Source organism: Neospora caninum, chromosome VIIb (genome assembly GCF_000208865.1).
Source record: "Neospora caninum Liverpool complete genome, chromosome VIIb".
Classification (NCBI taxonomy): Eukaryota; Apicomplexa; class Conoidasida; order Eucoccidiorida; family Sarcocystidae; genus Neospora; species Neospora caninum.
In genome coordinates, this window is record NC_018394.1 from 2,491,397 (window position 1) to 2,513,843 (window position 22,447).

The following is a 22,447-nucleotide window of genomic DNA, read 5'->3' on the forward strand; positions in this document are numbered from 1 at the left end:
AAATCGGGATCCACCATTCCAATCATGCCAGGCAGAGTTCCAGTGTGAGGGGCATTGCTGTGCTGTAAAATAGCCGCCCTTTGATGCAACGCTGAAACGCCGACCCCGTTACCAATACCGCTGTTCATAACTCCGCGTCGCATGGTGGAAATTGGATGCTGCATCTGCCTCATCTGCGCGGTGGCAGAAGTCAATCCTGCATGTGACCCCGCGCGGAAAGGTCCCCCTCTTCGTTCCATTCGAGATGATTCATGAAGCGGAGGCACTGGTAGCGGACTCGACGTCTCATTTGACTGAATGGTAGAATCGAGATTTGCACTTTCCACTCTCCGATCCGCCGGTTTCGAAATTCCTGCATGGTCGTGTGCCTCGCCGGATCCACCCGTGTCATGCTCGTTTTGATCAGTGGGCCCCAACCGCGAGCAGGGTGCAGAACTGCACTGCGGACTACCAGGAACCGATGATTCTACTTTGGGATCTTGAATCTCCTGAAATAGCCCTTGGGTAGCATCCAGTGCATAAAAGGCCTCGGAGGGTGCACTGGATGGATCCGCCACCACAAGATAAGCCACCATGTGAATTACGATTGCTAAAAAGCTGAACGCCATGGTGGTCTCCGAATCTTACAGTATGCGTGCCAAAAGAGTAAATCTGATAGGGGCTCAACCTGCCTTGACGTCTTAAGATGGTGGCCAGCATTTAAGAACGGAGTTCGCCCACAGTTCTGTCATTCGCGTGCCGTTTCTCTTGGCAACCGCCGCCTACACTGCGGCTCCACACAGCCCACCTCACAACAGACAGGACTGAAGATGTTTGAATAGAAAGAGGAGTCAGACGTCAGAAAAGTTGCCTGGTAGCGGTGGAGCCTCTAGGCCCAATAATTCGGACTAGCTACACTACTCCGCCAAACAGATGGTACGCACGATACGACAAGGCCTTGAGGGAGTGGCCGGTACGACGCCTCAACTGCAGTTTCGATGGGGCCACCATAAGCCACCTGATCTACGTGGACGTTCGTTGAGTTCATTTGGCTCTGCTTCCTTTCCCTGCTAGCGCGTACCGCTCATGATTGCAGCATAAACTCCATGCTAACGTCACACCTACCCAAAATGGTTTCCCAGAAGCCATGCCCAGCTAGCGCCTGCGGTATGATCCTGCCATTGAATCCACACGGGACCGGCCTTCATCGCACCACAATCATTCTAACGCACGAAACACACCGCAGGCTGAGCCTATCGAGAGCTGACAGCATGCTGTTCTTTCTGCTGGAACTGCAAGAGGGTTATACAGCTGGGCAGTCGCAGGAACAGGTACTCCGTAAGCGAGCAGCGAAACGGCGACTACACGGCACGAGACTCACAATGCTGCGTGCGTGTTCTTACTTATGAATCCATATCTCCACACAGATGGCGTATCTATGATCCGTGGTGCGCTATGTCAAGCGCTAGGTCACACATTGAGCACGCCACGTCACCGCTCTACCCTTTTCGTTCAGGTGTTTGGACCTGTGCAGCTAGCTGCACAGCTTATGTAGACAGATTTTTTGCCGATCCGTTGGCAGTTTAAACAGACTGCGGTACGTCTGATGGCGCCCGCTCCGAATGAAATAGGTCAAACCCTAGCTCTAGGAGGTAGCCACCGTTCAGGTCTACATGTGCTCGAGTGGAGAGCAATCCATCGCTGACTGGCAAATCGAATACAGTTAATCAGATGGTCATTTCATTTGTTGTCGAGCAGCAAGGACATCTAGTCTAGCTGCTTTTCTTATTCTTTACCTCCCCTTGGATGTTTGTTGTAAACCGGGACTGCCCCAGTCTGACGGCTTTAGAGCTCTCTGTGTTTAACCGCATTGCTGAAAATTGCTGCGGTATCCAAATAACTCAAAATGGGGTTTAGCAAAACCAAAACAGGGCCGGCGAGCCTCGCGGTTCTTATGACGCTGGCTGCATTGGCCGTCTTCGCTATTGCCGCCGCCCCTGCAGCCATACCGAACGTGCAGGCCGCAGTGGCTCAGAATGGACCCGATCTTGAACGCCAAAATGAAAGCTTCTTCCGCGAATTGGAGAAGCAAAAAGACCGTGCAGACGAGCGAGATGAGGAAAAGGGGAATGAAGAAGCAGATACAGAGGACGAACAAAATGACCCGGCAGAATTTAAGGACAACGATGCGAAACCCGAAGATGACATCGAGGAGGTTGCCACTGAGGAAATGGATGACACAGACGCGAATGCAGGTGACATGAAGAAGGATGATGACGCAGAAATGGACAGTGATGACGACCAGAAGAAGCAAGGGGAGGAAAGGAAGAAGCAAGCAGAGGAAAAGAAGAAGCAAGCAGAGGAGAAGCAAGAAGAGGAAAAGAAGAAACTAACGGAGGAAAAGAAGAAGCAAGCACAGGAGAAGAAGGAACAGGAAAAGAAAGAGAAGGAACAGGCAAGGAAAGAAAGGGAACAGGCAAAGAAAGAGAAAGAACAGGCAAAGAAAGAAAAAGAACAGGAAAAGGACAAGAAGGGACAGGAAAAGAAGGAACAACAAATGAAGAAACAGGCAAAGAAAGAAAAGGAACAGGCAGAGAAAGAAAGGGAACAGGCAAATAAAGAACAAGAACTGGCAAAGAAAGAAAAGGAGCAGGAAAAAACGGAACAACAAAGGAAGGAACAGGCAAAAAAGGAAAAAGAACTCGCAAAGAAAGAAAAAGAACTCGCAAAGAAAGAAAAAGAACTCGCAAAGAAAGAAAAAGAACTCGCAAAGAAAGAAAAGGAGCAGCAAAAGAAGGAACAGGAAAAGAAGGAACAGAATCAGAAAGAAGAGGATGAGAAGGAACAGGAAGAGAATGAACAGAAAGAGAATGACGAGGAAGAAAAGGAAAAGGAGGATGAGGACAAGGAGCAACAAGATGAGGACAAGGAGCATCAAGATGAGGACAAGGAGCAACAAGATGAGGACGAGGAGCAACAAGATGAGGACAAGGAGCAACAAGATGAGGACGAGGAGCAACAAGATGAGGACGAGGAGCAAGACGATGAGGACAAGGAGCAAGACGATGAGAACAAGGAGCAACAAGATGAGGACAAGGAGAAAGAACATAAGGACAAGGAGCAAGACGAGGAGAATAAAGAGCAGGAGGATGAGGACAAGGACACGAAGAACAAGGATGAGGACAAGGACCCAGAGGCAGATGATGGAGAGAGAGATGAGGACGAAAAAGAAGATGAAGATCACGAAAAGGAGAAGGAGCAAGGAAAAGGTGACTGGGTTCCTACTGGGCATATAATATCTACTAGGCCACTGCCAGTTACCCATACCAGCTGGACACCATCTCAGTGGCGACCAGTTACATCACCTTCATCTCAATGGCGACCGGTAACATCACCTTCATCTCAATGGCGACCGGTAACATCACCTTCATCTCAATGGCGACCGGTAACGTCACCTTCATCTCAATGGCGACCTGCACCATCGTCTTTCTCCTCGAGCTACCCTGTCCACACCAGCCGCCCTGTCCACACCAGCCGCCCTGTCCACACCAGCTACCCTGTCCACACCAGCTACCCTGTCCATACCAGCCGCCCTCTCCACACCAGCTATCCTACCCACACCAGCTATCCTGTCCATACCAGCAGCTCGTGGCGCCATGCGAGCAGGCCAGTTTCTACGAAGTCGTATACATCGAAGATGCCGTCCCATCACACAGCAAGCAGCAAGGCCTTGCCAACCAAGTCGTCGCACGGACACCCCGCTTCCCAGAGCGTTCGCCATTCGGCAAAAGTCTCCCATTTCCGTCAACCGTCAGTACCGACGTATACCAGTCACCGAATTTTACAAGATGATGATAGTAAGCAGAAGTCAAAGACTCACATTAAGGAAGAGGATAAGGATAATGAACGTCGTAGCACCGAGAAACGTAATGATGGATCTGGTACAGAAGGTGGACAGAAAGAGGAGAGCCAAGCAGAGGGAGAAGAAGGTGAAGATATTGTAGACCAGCTGCTCAACGCGGAACCTGTTGAGGAGACGAAAGAGTTCCTGGAGAAATCAAAGAATTCAGCAGACCATGCAGCCGAGGACGGAACGTCGCTGCTGGGAAAAGTGCGACAAAAATTCCTTGAGATCAAGGAAGTTATTTCTGAAAAGGTCAAGGATATCCACGCTCGCCTGCAAGACCGCGGCCAACAGATGACAGAATATGTGAAAGATTCTCATCCAGAGGTCGCCGACACCGCTGAAAATATCCGCGAGAGAGCTACAGAGCTTGTTGACAAGTTGAAGGATTCATTGTCGGACAACCTTGGCACCGAGTAAAGCGTGTCGGTATATTCATAGTTTCCGTGTTCGTGTCATATTTTTCCCAGCCGGACGGCGTGCCAACGTATTTGAAGACAACCACCGGCAACGTATTTGAAGCCAACAAGCGGCAACGCTTTTTGTGGTCCGTGAAACGCCTTTCAAGAACCGGAAACAAAAATCGTTTAAGGCGTGTGCTCGTCCGCAGGAAATGATCACGAGGGTCGAACGCATAGATGAGAAATGACGTGCAACATTATTTCTCTCATTCGCTGTCTCCCCGCACGCTGCCCGAAACTGGCGGATCCTTCCACCAGGTTTCATGAGTCACCATTTGACACAAACAACAGCACAAACGACCTCACCCGCGCAGCAACTCCTTCTTCCTAATATGCAGCACAATATGAATGTCGTTTCGTTCTATCAGACACACGATGACTGCAGATTCCCTAGCCGTATTGTGATGATCGACAGAAACAATTGTGCAGTCATCTTTCGCGCTCTACAGAGGTTGTACCATGATTCTAAATTTTCATGGTAAAGACAGTGTTACAGAGCATTTTATGCTTGACGACTAAAACAGACAGCTGTATTTCTGACCGGTTTGCTCCGCAATGCTTCCTATTTCGTCATATTTCTACATCGTGATGCTTCTGCATGCGTGTTCATCCTGTTGTTGACAAATCTAGGAGCTGTGATGTCACAGGTAAACAGGCGTCCTGCTTGTGGACCCATCGGAAAATGATCTGGGAAACCAATTTGGCTTCTTTTCAGCTACGCTGGTTAACTACCAAGAACAGCGGTAAGAGGAGGCGATGAGGGGAGTAGTGTAGGTTTTCGAAGGTACTCAGCCGTATCAACTCCGAACGGTGTTTTGAGACCACGTGCACAGTACACGTCCTGTCATATGTTTCTATAACATGTGCGTATATATAACTTTCCCTGGCAACGACGACGATAATAAGCTCACTTGTCATGGACTATGTTGCGACAATCTGGAGTGAGTGTGCCAAAGTGACGTGTAACAAGGTGCTGTTGTACCTGGTCCCGTGGGCTACACTTCCCGCAAACAGCACAGTGGTTACGCCTCCCCGATGTGTCGGTAATGCCTCTCTCTCGCCTGATGATGACGCACTATAGTGAGAACAAGTGTCCCACGTCAGTGGTACCGATGAGGCAAACCTCCAGAGGCTGGAGCTCCTTTCCGTTTTTTTTTTGGCTTGAGGTGTTCCCCCGGGGAAATTTTTAAACAGGGCACTCCTTGCAGCCAAACTGTATTGCCTTGTGCCAGAGGTAGATGAGGGCTATGACCCGCGTCCCCATGACACTCCAAAGGGAAATACGTCCTAAACGGAAGTATGTCCCAGACGGAGAACCTGTTCTGCCATGTCAGCCACTTCATAATGCACACACTTCGCAGCTGTACCATCATCGTGTTGATTGTTGAGTCCCAGAATATCAGCCTACGTGCTACGACCACCATGAAAATCCGCATCCAAGCCGAATGGCGGCGACATGTGCTGTAAGTTCGGCTTTGGCCAGTTGCATTCGCTGCACGTATCCGCTTCTTAGGGTGGCACGGTAATGTTCCATTGGGGGGATATTTTGCTCTCAAAGAACTTCGCATCGCGAGTAGTTCACAGAACATTCCTGGTATGTACGGCGTCCGGTCCAGCATGCTAGGAAGGCGAGACCGTGGGCGCGCCTTCAGCGATGTCACGGTACCCTGCATCACCCATCATCAGTAGGATGCCCATCCTCACGCTGCATACATGTGTGTCTTGCATGACCCTCGCTGAGATTACCAAAGGGATCTATTAACCCTCACTAGGGGCTTTCAATTGATCAATCCACCGCACCTCGCGTCATGTCAATCGCCGGTTGCGGCTGACGGAGTTCCATGGCACTAGACGCGCTTTCGGGGAAACTGAAACGTGCAGGGGCCACATGTCCGAAGAATGCTCGTTACTTTGTGATGCGCATAAGCCTAAAACAAACTGCCAGAACCAGTCCGTGCGATAAGTATTCTGTACGTTTGTGGCACTTGTCTTGCTCGTCTTCGTCGTGGCTGTTGAGAGCAGTGCATGCCTGAACGGAAACTGAGGGGGCAGCAGCTTCATCGCGACCGAGGAAGAGTAACCGACGCGGCTTCCGCTCATGACAAGTTGCCTGACCCGCCCGTCGCTTTGAGGTGTATTCGTTTTCCTTGGCCTCGTTCGAGGCGAATCGTTGTTTCGGTCACATGCACCCGCTTTTGCCGCGCTATGATGACTTTTTCTACACGTACTGGAAAACTGCGAACCATTGTACAGTCATGAATAAACCAATGAGTAGGTATCCGTTGCTGCTGAATGCTTTGACAGCGTGGTTGCCCGTCGGGTGTCAGCGACAGCGCCGGTAATCTCCTAAGGGACGATTTGGATACAGAACGCCTGCGGCATGTATGAAAGCTTGACGACAGGTTATTTGCTCTCGCTATTCGGTGCGACTCGTTATGTGAAAAGCTTCCATGCTCGCGGAGCTCAAAACATTACTAATAGCGAAATGCCTCGAGGACCTATACGAGCAGGGAGGAGCTCAACCTATGTAGGCGTGAATTAACGGTTTAGAAGCGGCCTCCACCGTCTCTCAGGCAATACCTGAATGCTACTGCTCCCGGCGTCCGCGACAGTCAGGCAATACGCATGATGAACGGTAGAATATCACAGCTACGCGAATGAGTTTAAGAAAGGCGCCACGTGTCTCATATAGGGCCCGGACACATGAGCTTTACCGCAGCCCCCTCGTCATCTGCACTCTTCTTCTGTCATCGATTCAAGAATGCAAACATCTCGACTCTCCCCGGCGAACTTGGGCTGGCATGGTCATTCCCGACGGACTGCACTTGCTTGAGTGGTTCGACACGGTGATAATAGGCAGGATAAATCCATAAACAACGGTCTCCTCTGAAGGAAAACGTGCACACGGGTACCTTCACTGGAATCGATCCCAGTACTGCATCATTAAGTACACGAGTGTGACCGCGCCAGTCCTTCCAACACAAAAGCCTTCTCTACGTTTGAGCACCTCGATATGTTACTTAAGACGTCTCGTTGTTGCTGTCGGTAAGCATTATACATGCATCGTAGGACACCCGCTGCTCCGACCAGCGGCTGCGGACAGCTACGCAAAGAGGGGCGAATGGGCTAGCTAGCGAAGAAGCGTTCAGAGCCAGGGTGGTTACACCAGATGAGGCTCCGTAACCCCAAGTACAATTCACCATCTGAACTGGGGCTAATAAATCACATGGTAATCACTAACTAGAATAGGGGAATGAATATCAAAAAGTTCGCAACAGCTAAAATCGTTTGCAGACCATTGGCCTTTCCCGTGCGATGAGCTGCATCAGTTACAATGGTGATGTCTGCCACTCGAACATGCTGCATTACACATTTGTGGCTGATTTCTGCCACGCTATTGATTTCATTGATATCCACCACAGGTGGAACTTTCTCGGCGCAAATGGCCACTCTTTCTAGAAAGCTTGTGGATTCTCAGAGAAACCGTAATGGAAATCCTGGGTTGGCAACGAGTCCGGAGCCATGCGACCGAGGAGACGATCTAGTCACGTCCACTGAAGATATGATCGCTGAGGCACACCCCGATATTGAAGGCGAACCGAAGCAGTTCCCAAAAGCTGCGGCAGCGGCCACAGTGACGAATACTGGCGAGGGTCAAAAGGGGCACATTCTTTCCGAGGTGGTCCAGGACGGCTTGAATGCAGATGCTGGCAGGATGCCAGATAATGTACAGAAAGACTACATAAGGAGAAACATGCGGAGAGAGTTTACAGGAGAACACAACGGCGGATTCCTCATACCCCAAGCCCATGAAGTCGACAGACTGTCAAGCAGTGAGAATAGCGAGTGGCTTGAACAAAATGGAAAATCGAACGCTGCAGATGTCAAACATGAAGCACCATTTGCAGATCGTCCATATTCATTGCGTCCAAGAGAACGAGAGGAAGTCCATCTATTGTTTCCTCGTCTCCTTCAAGGTGAATTCTTGGTATATCCTAGCCGACACCAGGAGTACAACCCAGACACCGACCATTCGCATCTTCATCGGCAAAGATATAGTATGTTCCAACGTCTTCAGCATCTCGAAAAAAGTGATGAGGAACACCCAAAAGACGGCCAGAAGGATGCTACTTTGAAGGGAGAACGAGACAGAATCATCGCACTGATTGCGAAACTGCAAAGCCGGCTGGCAGCGATAAACAATATGTTGAATACACGCTTGTAAGGGAGTTCGAGTCTCGCATAGATAAGGGTGATCGAACAGTGCTATGGTCTGTTTTCAGCCAAGGAGTGGAACATCTGAAGTGTAGTTTCGCGAGATTGGCCCGTAGCCAGTAGATGGGCAATCCCGGTGAACGCTCTCTGAAAAAGTGAACTTATCGAGAGGACTCAAGTTTTTGTGCGGCAGAAAATGTACATGTGGAGGGCAATTAAGTCCTTAACAAGATGCACTAGTTGGGTCACTGACACCAGAGCGCCTGCCACACTACAGGACTCAAGCGCGATTCTACGACATTCACTCAGTGGTCTTTTGGAGAGGACATAGGAAGAGTTCGCGGCAGCGCCGAATTGCCAGCCTCTGTCAGCCTCTAAATGAGAGGTTAAAACGTCCTTCGTGTCAGAGTACACTGGGGGCCATGCTGGCATGTGGCGTGTAACTTTGTCACAAACGGTAACTACTGCCGATAGAGAGATATGTAAAGCTTACATTTTTTTGGGAGTCATTTTTATGAACTCGACTAGTATAGTCACTTCTGTCTGCTGAGCGAACAATTGTCTGTCAGGTCGTAGTTTCACCATTGCTTAGGCACAAGGCAAGTAAGGTAACGTATAGTACAGCCTTCCTAGGTGCGAATCCAGACGACAGCGAACGGCAAGAGCTGCTATTTTGCTCGCCGCATTCTTCATTTCCAACTAAACGATCACCAAGACAGTGCGGCAGCTGTTGGGAGGCTGGAACTGTAGCACTGAGTTTCGTTTGTTATGCCCATACGCACCTGTACTTGGAACGATAGTCACTAGCTGCTCGTGAGACTGCCGAAGGCCACGTCAAATTAGAGCATCTCGCTGCAGTCTCATCCTCACTTGGCTGTATCCAGCCCAAAACCAATACTGTACGGAATTGCAGTCCCCTGAAGTAACGTAGCTCTTCGATCTCCCGTCCAGGGCTCCTGTCAGCCCGACGCGCACTGCAGCTAGCTGGCTCGCTCTCAGCGGGAGGCTCGCGCACCTGAAGCCTCAAAACTTTCGTTGCGGACTTCCTTCGCTGTTGCTCTCCCACTTCTTGTTTGACTAGGAAGACAGGCGACAGCGGGTTTTCAGTGAGTTCGGGCTGAATGGGGCACCCTGTCTGACTTCCAAAAGAAATGGTTCGATATGTGTAATCCGAGTCGTTTTGTCGACACCCCAGCACCTGGACTGAACGGCCAGTGCATGCTCACCCTACGTTGTTCCTTTAGTGCCCATTAGTTTGTTCTGCAGGTTGCAGCTACCAGTCTGCAAGGATATCACTCAGAAAGATATAAGAGAGTTGCACCGTAAAATTCGTACATGATGGTCACGGCTGACTCAAGACAGGCACGCGGGTGTCACCCCTGGTGCTGCCGTAGTGTTGTACTCTTTTTCCTGTTTCAAGAGCTGATTGGGGGTCATGTGACTCGGGCAGCGCAATCCGGTAACACCAGGATGCCAGAACCCGCAGACCGGCTGCCGTCTGAAGACAGCAGCTACTCCTCAGCAAAGATGATGGTCGGCCACAGCGTGGAGTCTGGCTTTTTGGGAGGTGCCTCGCTCAGAGCGGTGAAAGGTGACGTGGAATTCCACGTTCAGCCATCAGACGCGACATCCATTGGCAACTCCAGAGTCAAAGAGCAACTTAAGCAGGAAACAACGATAACTAGTAAGCATATCTCTGGGGAATGAATGAGTGAGGGATGGGAAGCACCCTTGTTCAAGTACGCGAGAGCTGTAGCATTACATTTTTTTCACAATGATATTTACATGCTTACAATGTTGGCGCGGCACGCGTGGCGAAGCTATCACGAGGTGCGTTTCATTTGTGCTGGTGGTCATTCCAGGTGTTCACAGGGTGGTCTTTGACTGGACCTGTCGTTGTCTAAGGCATTTATTCACGATATTTGTTGCCAGTAACAGGGGCGCCAGGGAAGACAATACCATACCGCAATAAAAGCATACGAAACCTGAGGCAGTACGTACAGAAAACGTTTTAGCTCGAACCTATAACAGCGAACGCCCGAGGCAACGCTTCTCCACCTGCTCGCCAATGTGTGCATTTTGCTATGGGACACGACTTACTTTTGGTATTGGCTTGCTGCTGCTTCAGAAAACTGGCTGGCGACTCCAACGGGTTCGTCACCCTGGCCCATTACTCTCTGCTTTGCAATCTCCACCAAGTCTCGACAAACCACTGAAAAGAGAGATGTGGATCAGGAAATGCACGATTGCTTACAACGCCATATGAATCACCATGAAACAGAAAGGGTGGACACTGAGGAAGGCGACTACCGTTCCCGAGGTGCACGTTTCCGGACGCTCCAGCTCGTTCCCTTTCCTAACACGCTGGGCTTTAACCAGCGCAATAGCGAAGGGGCTGTGTTTTTCTACGGGACGGGATCCGGAAACGGAATATATGGACCCAGTATCTTTGATCCACCACGTGGTCGCCTGGCGTTGCCTCAGTTCCCATGGAAAAAACCAGCACCGCCTGATCCAGGCCTTACACCTTACGTGTCCAATCCGTACTACGGGGTCGCGCTCATTGACCCAAACTACTGAAGTCCAGAAATATAAGTTGGAATACATGTTTACCTTGATGGCGTATGTCACGTGCTAGCTTTAAGTGGCCTAAGGAGCGCTCCCGCTTGTCTGCGGTGCAACCTTCACGAATAACCTCTTGCTAAGGTAGCTTTGGAACGTCCGCAGTACAGGGGCCCAACTTTGGCTCGGGGAAACGGTTCCAAAATGTGGTTGTCGCAAGGTTTTTTGCGGTGGCCTTAACACCGAAATTAAAAGAGACAGAACTAGTGTAATCTGTGTAATCTGTGTAATCTGCAGTATTCTTGAGCCAAAAAGAGCCTTGGAGTTCTTAGTACCAGTGTTCAGCTCATTTGGCATGATCGGAATCAAGCAGTGTGAATACTTACCGGGAGGTTTTTGTATTGATGGATGCGAACGCTGTGGTACTCATATACACAGTGACTCGTATGGACATTTCAGCCATGCCATTATCAGTTACCGAGCCATTGCATAACCAGAGTGCGGTGCTAGATTTGTCTGTACCATTAGGAGCGGATATCAGAATTGCAGCAGGAAACGTAAACACCAAAATGGGACTTGCCACGTTGTGGCGTGGCTGGCCCACAGCAAGGCAACAATACTAGTCGTTGAGGAAATCTATCGATTATGCATAGCCATTCGCCAAAGCAGCAAGCAAGCTCAACAGAGACCCACTATCTAACTAACCGGTGCCTTCCTTTTCTCCGTCGTTTCTATCATACGAGTTTGATTCAAAAGAACCAGGCCGCTTTCAGCAGCTTGATTGTCGATAATGTCTAGTTTATCCATGCCGATCATATTTATATGAGCCGCGGCCGAGTTGCCTTTAGTCCCAATAGATCTCCGTTACGCTTAGAGTGAACCGGCAAGTAGGTACAAACCGAACAAGGATAAAATATTCCCATCTGTAAGTCTATCGGCTACTCTATTACATCTCTTTGTCGTTAACGGGGCCCTACACAAATGTTCAAGCCAGATGCACAAGATGTGCAGTGGTACCCGCTTCAGTGGAGTCCGAAGGAGCTTGCGTCACATTGCCTTTTGCCTTCAATTATCAGGACGGACACCCAGCGGCGACAGAGGAATCGGATCAGACCCTCAAGTGGTTAACTTGTTTGCTTCCGGGCGAGACTGCAAGGAGATGTGAGAGAGCTGAAATGGAAGTTATAAACTGTGAAGTTGCATCTCCCCAGTACCTTCAAGTCTTCTTTGTGATTGCTCAATCCAGTGTGTCCTCGCTTTTGCCCGCGAAAGAGAGGTTCGGCCTGCAACCGCTGTCGACTCAGTAATCTCTTGAGCACAGTAACAGGGGTGTCAAAGCTGGTCTGCCTATGGCCTGTCACAGTTACCGGAATTCCTTCAGAAGTTTGCGCGCCTGGTGGAGGTGAAAGGCACACTCCCCCGCACCAACTGGAAAATTTTCAGACGCTCACACTTATTGGAAGAGTGTCTGTGTGACGCCACAATGTTTATTTCTGTGTGGCAGGACTGATGCAATTCCCAGAACAAACATACGAAATGCTTAGGCAGCCGGTATAACGTGACCTGTAGAATGTGCCTCATAAGATAGACTTATCATGCACAATGACAGAACAGTGAGTCTGTGTTTCTAGAGATTTCTGCATTACAACCGTCGTCGTTGCTCACGGCAGCACTATCTACGATACTCGAGTGTGTCTACAACTCCTGCAACGGAGTCAATTAATCGCTTCTCTGACGAGACCATCGGGAACAGCTAGGCTCTGGGCAGCACAAGCTTATCCGTCATTTCCGACACATACACTTGAACCAAGTTTTATTTGAGAATGGCTTCTCATTTGATGGCGCCGACCGAATCACCAACATGAAAAAATCCCTCTGAGTGTTCATGAGCAACAATGAAGGAAATTATTTGAACTGCCGAGGTTTCCAGTGCGAACCGGTGCGGAGATCCTAGTCGGGAAGAAACGTATACCAAGCAAGTCACCGCTTTCTTCAGTGTGCTCTGCCAAGGAATGGTTCAGGGTCTAACGTCTTCGTCCGTGACTTGCTAGATACTGTAGGGATGGATGCGATTTTGGATGCCTTACGCTCAGACTCTGTCAAACCCGGTTTGCCGCTGTTACCGTCGTCCTGCAACTCGGAACCGTCGGTAACGGGAGTGCCTTGGGATGCGAGCGTAGCTGTATCCTTGCACTCTCCCCAGTGCTTCAGTGTTGCTTTTTTGCACTTCATGGTGCAGGCATTGGGATATGTTTTACCATCCCTACCACACACAGGATCCCACAGGAACGGGCACATGCACCCAGTGCTGTCTTCTGCGCCGTCCTGCTCGGTACTTTGGCAGGGCCCTCTGTGCTTCAGAGTTGCGTTGGCGCATTGGAGAAGGCATTCATTCCCGTACGTTACTTCATCCGCGCCGCAAACTGGATCAAGAACCTTCGAGCACTTGCAAAGTGTCGGACTCGCCTCCTTGTCGTCGCAGCGCCCCCGGTGCTTGAGTCTAATCTTTTCACACCTGAGGAGGCACTCGTTCTCATAGGTTTTCCCATCCCTGCCGCAAACAGGGTTTGTTATTTTGGGACACTTGCAGGTGCTGGATGCCTCGTCACTCTCTGCATCTTCTTCGCAAGGACCGCGGTGTTTCAGAGCGATTTTTCCGCACCTCATGAGGCAACTGTTACCATATGTGTTCCCGTCTCTTCCGCAGACTGGATCGTAAGTTTTCGGGCAGCTGCATGCATTTTGCTCCGTTTTACACTCTCCGTCATGCTTCCGCAGAACGCCGTTACACCTCATGAGACACTTGTTATCATATGTCTTGCCATCCAGCCCACAGACCGGGTCGATATTATAAGGACATGCGCACTCCCTTTCAGGTGACGACTCTGTTTTTAACGAAGAAATAGACGAAGTATTCGCCTCATCAGTCGCGCACGGACCTGTATGGTCTAGTCTTGTTTTGCTGCATCGTAGAAGACACCGGTTGGAGTACGTTTTACCGTCGACCCCGCACACAGGCTCTGGAAGTGAAAATTTACACTGGCACGCTGTTTTGTATCCGCACTCGCCACCGTGGTCGAGCCTGACTCGGGCACACTTCAGCTGGCACCTGTTCTGATATGTGATTCCGTCCTTGCCACATACAGGGTCGTAGTCCTTGGGGCAGTCACAGACTTCATCATCCTCTTGCTTACACTCTCCACGATACGCTAGGCGGACGCGGTTGCACTTCATAAGGCAATCGTTTGCGTATGTGACACCATCTCTGCCACATACAGGATCCTCGATTAGGGGACAGACGCATCTTTTGCTATCTGGGGCAGATGCCGGGACGCACTCACCCTTATGAGCCATTTTGACGCCATCGCATTTTAGGAAGCACTTGTTGGGATACGTATTGCCATCCTTGCCACAGACCGGGTGGTAGTCGCGGGTGCAGCCACAGTCTTCATCTATCCCAGATCCCTGTAGGAGGTCACAGGCGCCTCGGTGATCTAGGGTGCCCCCGTGGCATTCCAGCAGACACTGATTATTATATGTAACTCCATCGTGCCCGCACACTAGATCGACGGTATCTGAGCACTGGCAGTTGTCAGAGCTGCCTAGTTTGCTGCATGCGCCGCGGTGCTTCCTCCTAACACTATTGCACCGCATAATGCACTGATTTGGGTAGGTTTTTCCGTCCATCCCGCACACCGGATCTACTCGACTTGAGCAGTGGCATCTGGCCGTTGATTCTTGATCGTCTGCCAGGCAAGGCCCATTATACGCCAGCCGGGCACCGTGACATTTCAGAACGCATTCGTTGCTGTAAGTTTTATTGTCGCTGCCGCAGACTGGGTCATCCAAAAGAGGGCAGGGGCATTCTGCCGGTCCCTGACCCGTTGAGTCAGATGGGACTTGAGAGTCCTCCTCGCAAGGTCCGTCATGCTCCGAGCGGACTTTATTGCACTTTAGCAGGCACTCGTTACTATACGTTATACCATCCACGCCACACACGGGCTGGTACAATAATGGACATATACACTTTCGTAGTCTCTTGTACTTCTTTTCAATGGGGGAATTCAACGAGGAAGGCTCGTACTGTAGCGTGTGTGCTATGTGCCACTCGCCGCCGTCCAAAGGGTTTGATTTATCCACAGTCGGCGAATACGTGACAGTGAGCCTCAGGGCTTCGCTGAGGTCATCGTGCCCCTGCTGCGCTGTGCGATTCCTTTGTTCGCCGGTGGCCTCAGAGATTTTCGATCTATCAGCTTTTTCCTTTCCAGCGGCAATCTGCTGTTGCCGTAGCAGCGTGCCCAGAGTCGTGGACTCCCTATGAATGGTTCTGTGTACTTCATCGGCAGAGATTGCCATGTTGATTCCGGTCCCTTTGGGAAGAGCAGATGTGATGCTAGAGAGATCTCCTACCCATGGCTCTTTCGTCCGCAGCGCGTTTTTCAGTTCTCCCACGGTCATGGAGCTCCGAAGGGCCTTGTATAGTCGCCGCCGAAGCGTTTCGTCCTCGAGCTTGAACGTGATTGCAACCTTGATGTTTTCGTTTCCTGTGAACAGATACGAAGACGACCAGCAATCTGCTGCATAAGTTGCCCGGCGCCTACGAGCAATGTGGCTGCTTGCCGCTGACAAACTGAAGCCATTTTTGCAACTTCATACACCTCAGGTAAAAAGAGCACATGCTCCCCTTCTCAGAAAGAAGTCAAACTGCATCCATAATGTTTGGCTGTCGATGTCGGCATTTCACGGTGGCTTACCTGAAGCAGAAGGGCCATAAGCGGAGACGAAGCCGATGTTGGACACCGCGAGTGCCTCGCACAGAGTTACGAGGGCGAGGGCCCCCAGAAACAGCTTCTTCATTTTCTCGGATTATCGGCTTGCCGGAGTTTTAAACCGTGGCAAAAAATCTTGGATCTTCTTTTGGTCTCTGGACCGCAACACCGGCCTCCTTTTTGAGAGAGATCCTGTATTGTCGAAGCTGTATGCTTTGGTCCAAGATCGGAATGAATGTTACAATAGAACTTGCCACTTCCCTGAAGCACCCCGAGACAGCATAAAAATTAATCGGCCGTCCGCCAAAAACTTTCTCCAATGACCTTTGTTGTCACCAGCTGCTCTTCACACTGCTTGAGGACAGAAAACCCTGTTCTGGTGTTCGAAAAAAGGCGATATATTCCGACCACGAAGACGTTCAAGCGGAAAACAAAATCTCTGTCCAACCGCATCTGCCACCTTCCGATTTCCAACGAGCTCCTTTCGGTGTTAGTATATGCATACGAAACCTTCCCTGGGCCGTAAACAAACGCACCGAGTAAAGAGCCGTTTGGTTCTGCAGCTTGCGAAGCGGCGCCTGCCCGTAAAGGATAGGCTCGCACGTGCCCCGGGTGGCAGGTGAGGCTCCTAGCACAAGAGCAAGGCTCAACGGAGGAGGAACAAGAATTGCGTTGCATCTTTCGGTGGTGGTGCTATTACATTGTTTGAGGTCAAGACAGCATTCTTGAACTGTCTCCGTGATGGCATCCAGCTATTGGCAGCGAAGGTGCTGAAGCTGCACTGTACGAGCTATTATACTCCAAAGAATATACCCAATATGGGTAGTTCGCATGCCTCGATTCAACTGTTTTGTGGCAACCGCATCAACTCCTTTATCTGACGCCTCCACCTCGAGGATACAGATCGATTATCGCCGGTCAGACCAGGGTGGGTATACAGTCGATGAATCTAAACTAACGACACCGCCTCCGGCGTGCTGGCAGTCTGCCACCTTGCATAAAATATTGCTTTGTGTGTCGGCGTGTAGCCAGCTACACTACTTCGCTGCGCTTGCGAAATCACATATCCACTTTCCTCCGCTTCTGTTCCTCGTCGATCACAAATCACTCTCTGAGGCACTGTAGGAGACTTTCCTCAAGGTGTTTTTTCTGTGGAATTGATTTCTGAGGGGAATACTGCATATGGATCGTTATTGGCCCTTCAGTTGTTGCCGATTCGCTCATCATTACGCTTGGATTTGTCGCATAGTTACAAAGATTCACCTCGAGGCATTTAAGGCTCCCTCTTAATATAATGTGAAGTCTTGCGGACGACCTTGTGCCATTGAAGACCCCAACCACGTTAGCTGGATTGGAAAATGCTCCACACGTTAGCGTGGAGTTTTGTGAGTGCCACATCTTGGTCAGATGCGTCCATCAGCGAACGGAACACGATACCACTGTGAAAACGTGCTTGGCCTCGAATGACATGCTCATAAGGGAGTCTTTGCTGGCGCCGTGTCACTCGTTACTGCTCGTGCTAGCGGCATATGATGTCCCTCTTTTCTACAGCGGGTCCTGTTCTGGAAGGTCGGCGGTGGTGTCTGCATGACTTGTTTATCCATTGCCAGGTGTGATGGTACTACTTGTTAGTTTCTGGACATGCGTTAGTAAGTTCAAGTTCCGTTCAACTTCGCCGCAAAGCATCCCTGCCCATTGTAATCTTCCGAGTTACTGCAGAACACAATTTCGTTTTGAGGGCTGCAGCATAACAGCTACAAATTTGTTGTTGCAAGTGGCAGGGATGCGACGTATCCTTGCCTTTTTCACTACGAAATCTGCTTCAGGGGGAAACGTATCAGCTCTACATTTAGACAGGGTGACATGATGCCCCTTCACACTCCAATAGTAGTTTCGAATTTTCGAGTGAACAGCAATAACCATGTACGGAGCCTTCATCACCAGAGAACGCATATTTGGGAAGTGAAACCCACTAGCCTCCACCCCGCCCATATGCGTAATACAACAGCGACTCTCGCCCTCAATGTGCTCCTCAACGACGCATGCTCAGCACATGAACTCATGCTTGTGTCTGACATCGGGTGATCTCAGTGAGGCGGTAGCATGGCCCGTTCGTCAACCTCAGCGGAGCAATGAATCGGGCGCGTCCCCGAATAACTGCGTCGACTGAGGCATTGTGCTTCATGTTAACCTGGAACACAAGGAGTGAACTTGTGGGGCTCGGGGGCCGCTCAACGATTTATTGTAAGCCGAGTTCATAATTTTTGGTTCCGTCTGGTCCATAACGCATGCTTGACTTTCACAACACCTCTCGCTTAATCCATATGTACACGCGCAACTGACAAAGAGCTTCTTTTCCTACAGTCGGAACGCTTGTCTGGGTCATCGGAGGAAAATCGAGGCGCTTAGCTAAAGTGAATTCTCGATGGGTTTCTACAAACGCTTTTAGAAACGAAGGAACCAAAGTCTTGTCATCCAGACCAAGCTCATCCTCCCACGAGAAAAAACTGTAAACTCGATAATCAATTACGCGCAACGTATCTCTACAGATGCGTGTCACAATGTCAAAATCTCGAGCCATCAGCGAAAGTGGATCTGCTTCCGTTGCGTACTCACCCACCATTGGAATAGCGTTTTTCACGCATAAGACCCGCGTTTGGTACCTGTACTTTTCTGCAATTCGCGCGATCTCATCAGCTGACCAGGTTGCACCATCCATCATGTACATGGGCAAGAGCAGCCCAATAACGTTCGTAAAATGAGCACCGAATTCGCCTAAACGAACTACGTCCCTGTCTCCTCGACAAGGCGTTCCATACGTGCTCACCAGGTTTTCCCCCACTGTGTCGCTGTTTCTGCTACTGCCCCCAACGACATCAGGGGTAGCAGTTCCACAGCACTGGTGGGGGTCAGATGGCACAAGCTGAGGGTCGTCCGGCTGCCTCACACGCGACTCCTGGTCGCCTGAGGCACCTACGTTTGTCACGGCCTGAACATCTTGAGCCCGAGTGCCTGTGCTCTCGCGTGGCGTCTCGCTACGCACACGATTCTTCTCTGCTGTCTTGGAGATTTCGCCCTTTTCAGATGCGAGGGATTTCACAGACCCTGACTCTTCGTCATCACCCCGGTCTTCCCAGAAGATGTAGTCCAAATTGAGAATTACGTGCCGGAAGGTGGTAGCAATATCTAAGAAGTCTTGAACATACTTCGTGCCCCACTGCACCACGTGACGAACAGACAGGAACGGCAGACCCCAGTCCTGCCCTACAGGGCGCTGCGTCACAGGCGTTTGCAGTCCCAGACACCCGAAGTACGTAGCCACGCACCGACGGTGAAAGGAACTGACTTGCAAGTGTACCGTTTGACACGGTGTATGGCTCATTTCCACGTAAACGTCCTTCACGACGCCCAGAGCTAGCCATCTGGAGAGATTCTCCTTTCCTCGTTCAGACACGAATGCCCCATCTACAGCTGCCCACTCCTGGTCATCGTGCTGATCATGCTCGCGGCCCTGTCCTTCATTTTCCGTATCGCGCTCTGGTTCGGTGGCGTTCGGGGTTAAGCCTTCGCTGTCTTGAGCTGCAGGCGTTGAAGAAACGACGACACCCGAGCCGCCGGCACTGCCACTGACTGGCAAGGGGACCACAGAAACATCATTTTGGTCAAGATCTACGAGCCTCTCGCTTCCTACTGACTCCGTTGCCCCAGTATTTTGCGTGCGGCGTCTTTCCCTTTTTCGAGCCATAAACGTCTCCAGTCGTAAGGCCCAGTCAGGATGCGGTGTCGCCTGGGCGGCGATTTCAAGGAGAAAATTCGTGCTCACGACAAGTTCGCCCTCCACGTCCACAACTGCTTCTGGGAAGATATCTTCGAAAAAGCGGATGGCCTCATCTGCTTCCTCGCCCACAAAAATGCCCACAAAGCCCGACAAAAGGACACGACGCAGGCACGGAAGCCTCTTGAGCATGCGGATGATGCTCCCTCGGTCTCGTCTGCCGTCTCCCCCTGTAGCGGGAGGCAATCCGACGTCGAGTGCACCTTCATCTTCCTCAGAATCTTCGTCTCGCATGCCTGCAGGCCCGCACAGCGGCGCTGGAGTATGACCACCGTTATCACGGTCCCTACCGTTGACCCGCATTAGCAGGGCGTCACTGGATGCATCCCACTGGGGAGGGCATGTAGACCAGTCAGCGGGGCATGCAGTCCAGTGGGCATCGCGCAGAGTCAAAGCTCGTCTTCTCGCGTCTCTCCGGTTGGCGTCTGACCTCTGCTGAGTAAAGTGTTCCTTCCAAATTTGCGTGAAGTCACACCAACTTCTGTAAAAGAAATACCAGAACTCGTCCGGCGGCCATATGAATCTAGCTCCGTGGATATCTAGACTCTTCAGATCGCGAAAACGCTCTTTTGGTTTCGCGTTCTCGCGAATCAAAAAGAGCAAGAACTCGTTGAGCGTAGTCGTGGACCACGTGCCTATTGCCAGGTGCTCCGCCGAAGTGACATTGTGTTTCACCAGGAACTGCTGGAACAGCTCCAAACCTACAGTCGTAAACTCTAAAAACCGGATGTCCTTCAAGAGCGGAAACGCTGGCGTGGAGGCCGTGGACACCGGGGAGGCAGATAACGAGCCGGACCCATCGGCAGAAGCCTGCAAATCCCCCAAAAAGAGGTAGGAAAAGGCACACGGCACAGGCGGGCGGCCGGACCACTCTCCCCGGTTGAGCACGGTCAGAGAACGGAGACGCGGGAACGCTGGAAGAGGAAGAGCCTCGTGCTTCCGAGGAGGCGTCCACCAACACGAACAGCTTTGAGCCTGTTCTTGGGAGGTCTCACTGTCCGCTGCTACTGCACCACTTTCCGGAACAGAGTTCTGTTGGTTCGGCGTCGGCCCAGAGCACGATGTATCGGGAGACACCGCATCACCATCGAAAGGCAGTGACGTACAAGTGTCTCGAGCTGTACACTCTGAATGAACGACCTGTTCATCACTGTCTCGGTTGCTGCCGGGTGAGCAGTCTTCGCCCCCTGTGTCGGGCCCTTGAACCAACTCCGCAGTGGTCTCGGCTCGGTCACAACCTGGCGTCTCGTCCTCTGAACCTTCACCCTCTTCGTCTGCATCGTTCGACTGCCGAACACGAACGAGTTCGTTTCCCAGAGAAGCTGAAAACAACTCAATCAGGCGAAGAGTTTCAAGGTGGGGGGCCGCGACGCACAGAAGCTGATGATAGGTGCGAAGCCAGGAACGCGTCACAGTTTTCAGTTTGGCTGGGATGTGCAGAGTCAAATGCAACAGACGCGACGGCGGGGGTAGGCTAACCAGTGTCCGAAGGAAGTTGAAATCTGCGAGCGGGCCTTGGCGCGCCGAGCCCGCGGAATGATCCTCGGAAGGAAGCCTGAATGCAGCCACGTCACCCTGGATCTCCGGCGACTTTGTAACCGTACCACTGTGCCTTTGAGAGCCTTCTGGTTCTACACTACTCGCGACGCGCTTCTCATGCAGCTCCGCGCTCTCCAGTCTCTCTCGTCCCCAGTCCGCCGGGAAAATCAGGACTCGCGGCTCTCGCATAAGCCGCCGAAATGCATCGACGGCGAAAAGACGCTCATTGAGTCCTTTCGAAAGGAGCCTGAGCTTTGGCACTTCATTCAAGTAAAGGAATGCAGCCAGCCTGGCCAAAGTAGCCTGGTCCAAATCTTCCATTCCGAGCCACAAGGCGAAAAACTATGAGTCGCCCAGACACCGATCCGCATCCACAACTCTGCTTGAGGCGTCCCCTTAGTCCTCCAGTTATTCGAACAACAAAAGTTTCGATGTCTCGACAGTGACCTGGGATGCGCCACCGTCCAGTCGCAGAATTTGCCGTCGAGGCCTCACAAGTTCCTGCGAAGCGCTGAAAACGTTGAACGCCCTCGGCACCCTTGCAGAGTCGCACAGCGCATGAAAAGGTTAAAAGCCTTGAAAGACACGGCCAGTTTGACGCCAGCATCGCATGTTGTAAAGACGCCGGGATAAAGCAGAAGAACTTCCTTCGTCCTCTTCAACCCTATTTTAAACAGATGGCTCCTTTCATCATCGGAGACACAGCCAGATGCCGAGGCGACGGAGCAGAGCTAGTCCGCGGCGTCGCAAAGGGGCCAGGATCGTGGAGAGCACCCCCCTCAGCCCCGTTGCCTTCCTGTGGCGTTCCTCGATTACGCATGAGATGTGTGCCCGAAGCAAGAAGCCGTTGCCTTTCCGCTCGTGCCCAAGAAGTCCTGCCATCAAGAACTGCAGGACCCAGGGATAGTCGCTCTACGTCGCCGTCGTAGCGTCAGTCCAACGCCTCGGTGCGCCCTCCGCAGAGCTGTTGTTCTATAGGGCAGTTTCTCCTTACTTGAACGGAGCTCCTCTACCTCGTCGAGCGCTCTTGTCGTTCCTTTACACTGCTTCTGGTTACCCTCTTCATACTGGAGGAGCGTGCATTTTCACCCTCCGGCTGGTTCGTCCTAACGAGCGCGGCGCCCCTGTCGCTGGCTTCCGCGCATGCGCCAGGCTACGGGGTCACTTTTCTCTCGATGGAGGC

The 22,447-nt window shown here is 51.3% G+C and overlaps 3 protein-coding genes across 3 annotated transcripts; 1 reads left to right on the plus strand and 2 right to left on the minus strand.

Annotated features, from left to right (window-relative positions):
- Positions 1 to 1,885: 1,885 nt before the first annotated feature.
- Positions 1,886 to 4,303, plus strand: NCLIV_026990 (conserved hypothetical protein; the record flags this gene model as incomplete). The annotated part of the gene is made up of 2 exons (XM_003882894.1): positions 1,886 to 3,248; positions 3,927 to 4,303. 2 exons carry the CDS (start codon positions 1,886 to 1,888, stop codon positions 4,301 to 4,303), a joined length of 1,740 nt encoding a protein of 579 aa, XP_003882943.1.
- Positions 4,304 to 13,113: 8,810 nt separating this feature from the next.
- Positions 13,114 to 15,978, minus strand: NCLIV_0270 (serine protease inhibitor dipetalogastin precursor; the record flags this gene model as incomplete). Its single annotated transcript, XM_003882895.1, has 2 exons — positions 13,114 to 15,665; positions 15,876 to 15,978. 2 exons carry the CDS (start codon positions 15,976 to 15,978, stop codon positions 13,114 to 13,116), a joined length of 2,655 nt encoding a protein of 884 aa, XP_003882944.1.
- A 2,211-nt stretch (positions 15,979 to 18,189) lies between these two features.
- NCLIV_027010 (conserved hypothetical protein) lies at positions 18,190 to 21,585 on the minus strand (the record flags this gene model as incomplete). The annotated part of the gene is made up of 1 exon (XM_003882896.1): positions 18,190 to 21,585. One exon carries the CDS (start codon positions 21,583 to 21,585, stop codon positions 18,190 to 18,192), a length of 3,396 nt encoding a protein of 1,131 aa, XP_003882945.1.
- Between the last annotated feature and the right edge of the window lie 862 nt (positions 21,586 to 22,447).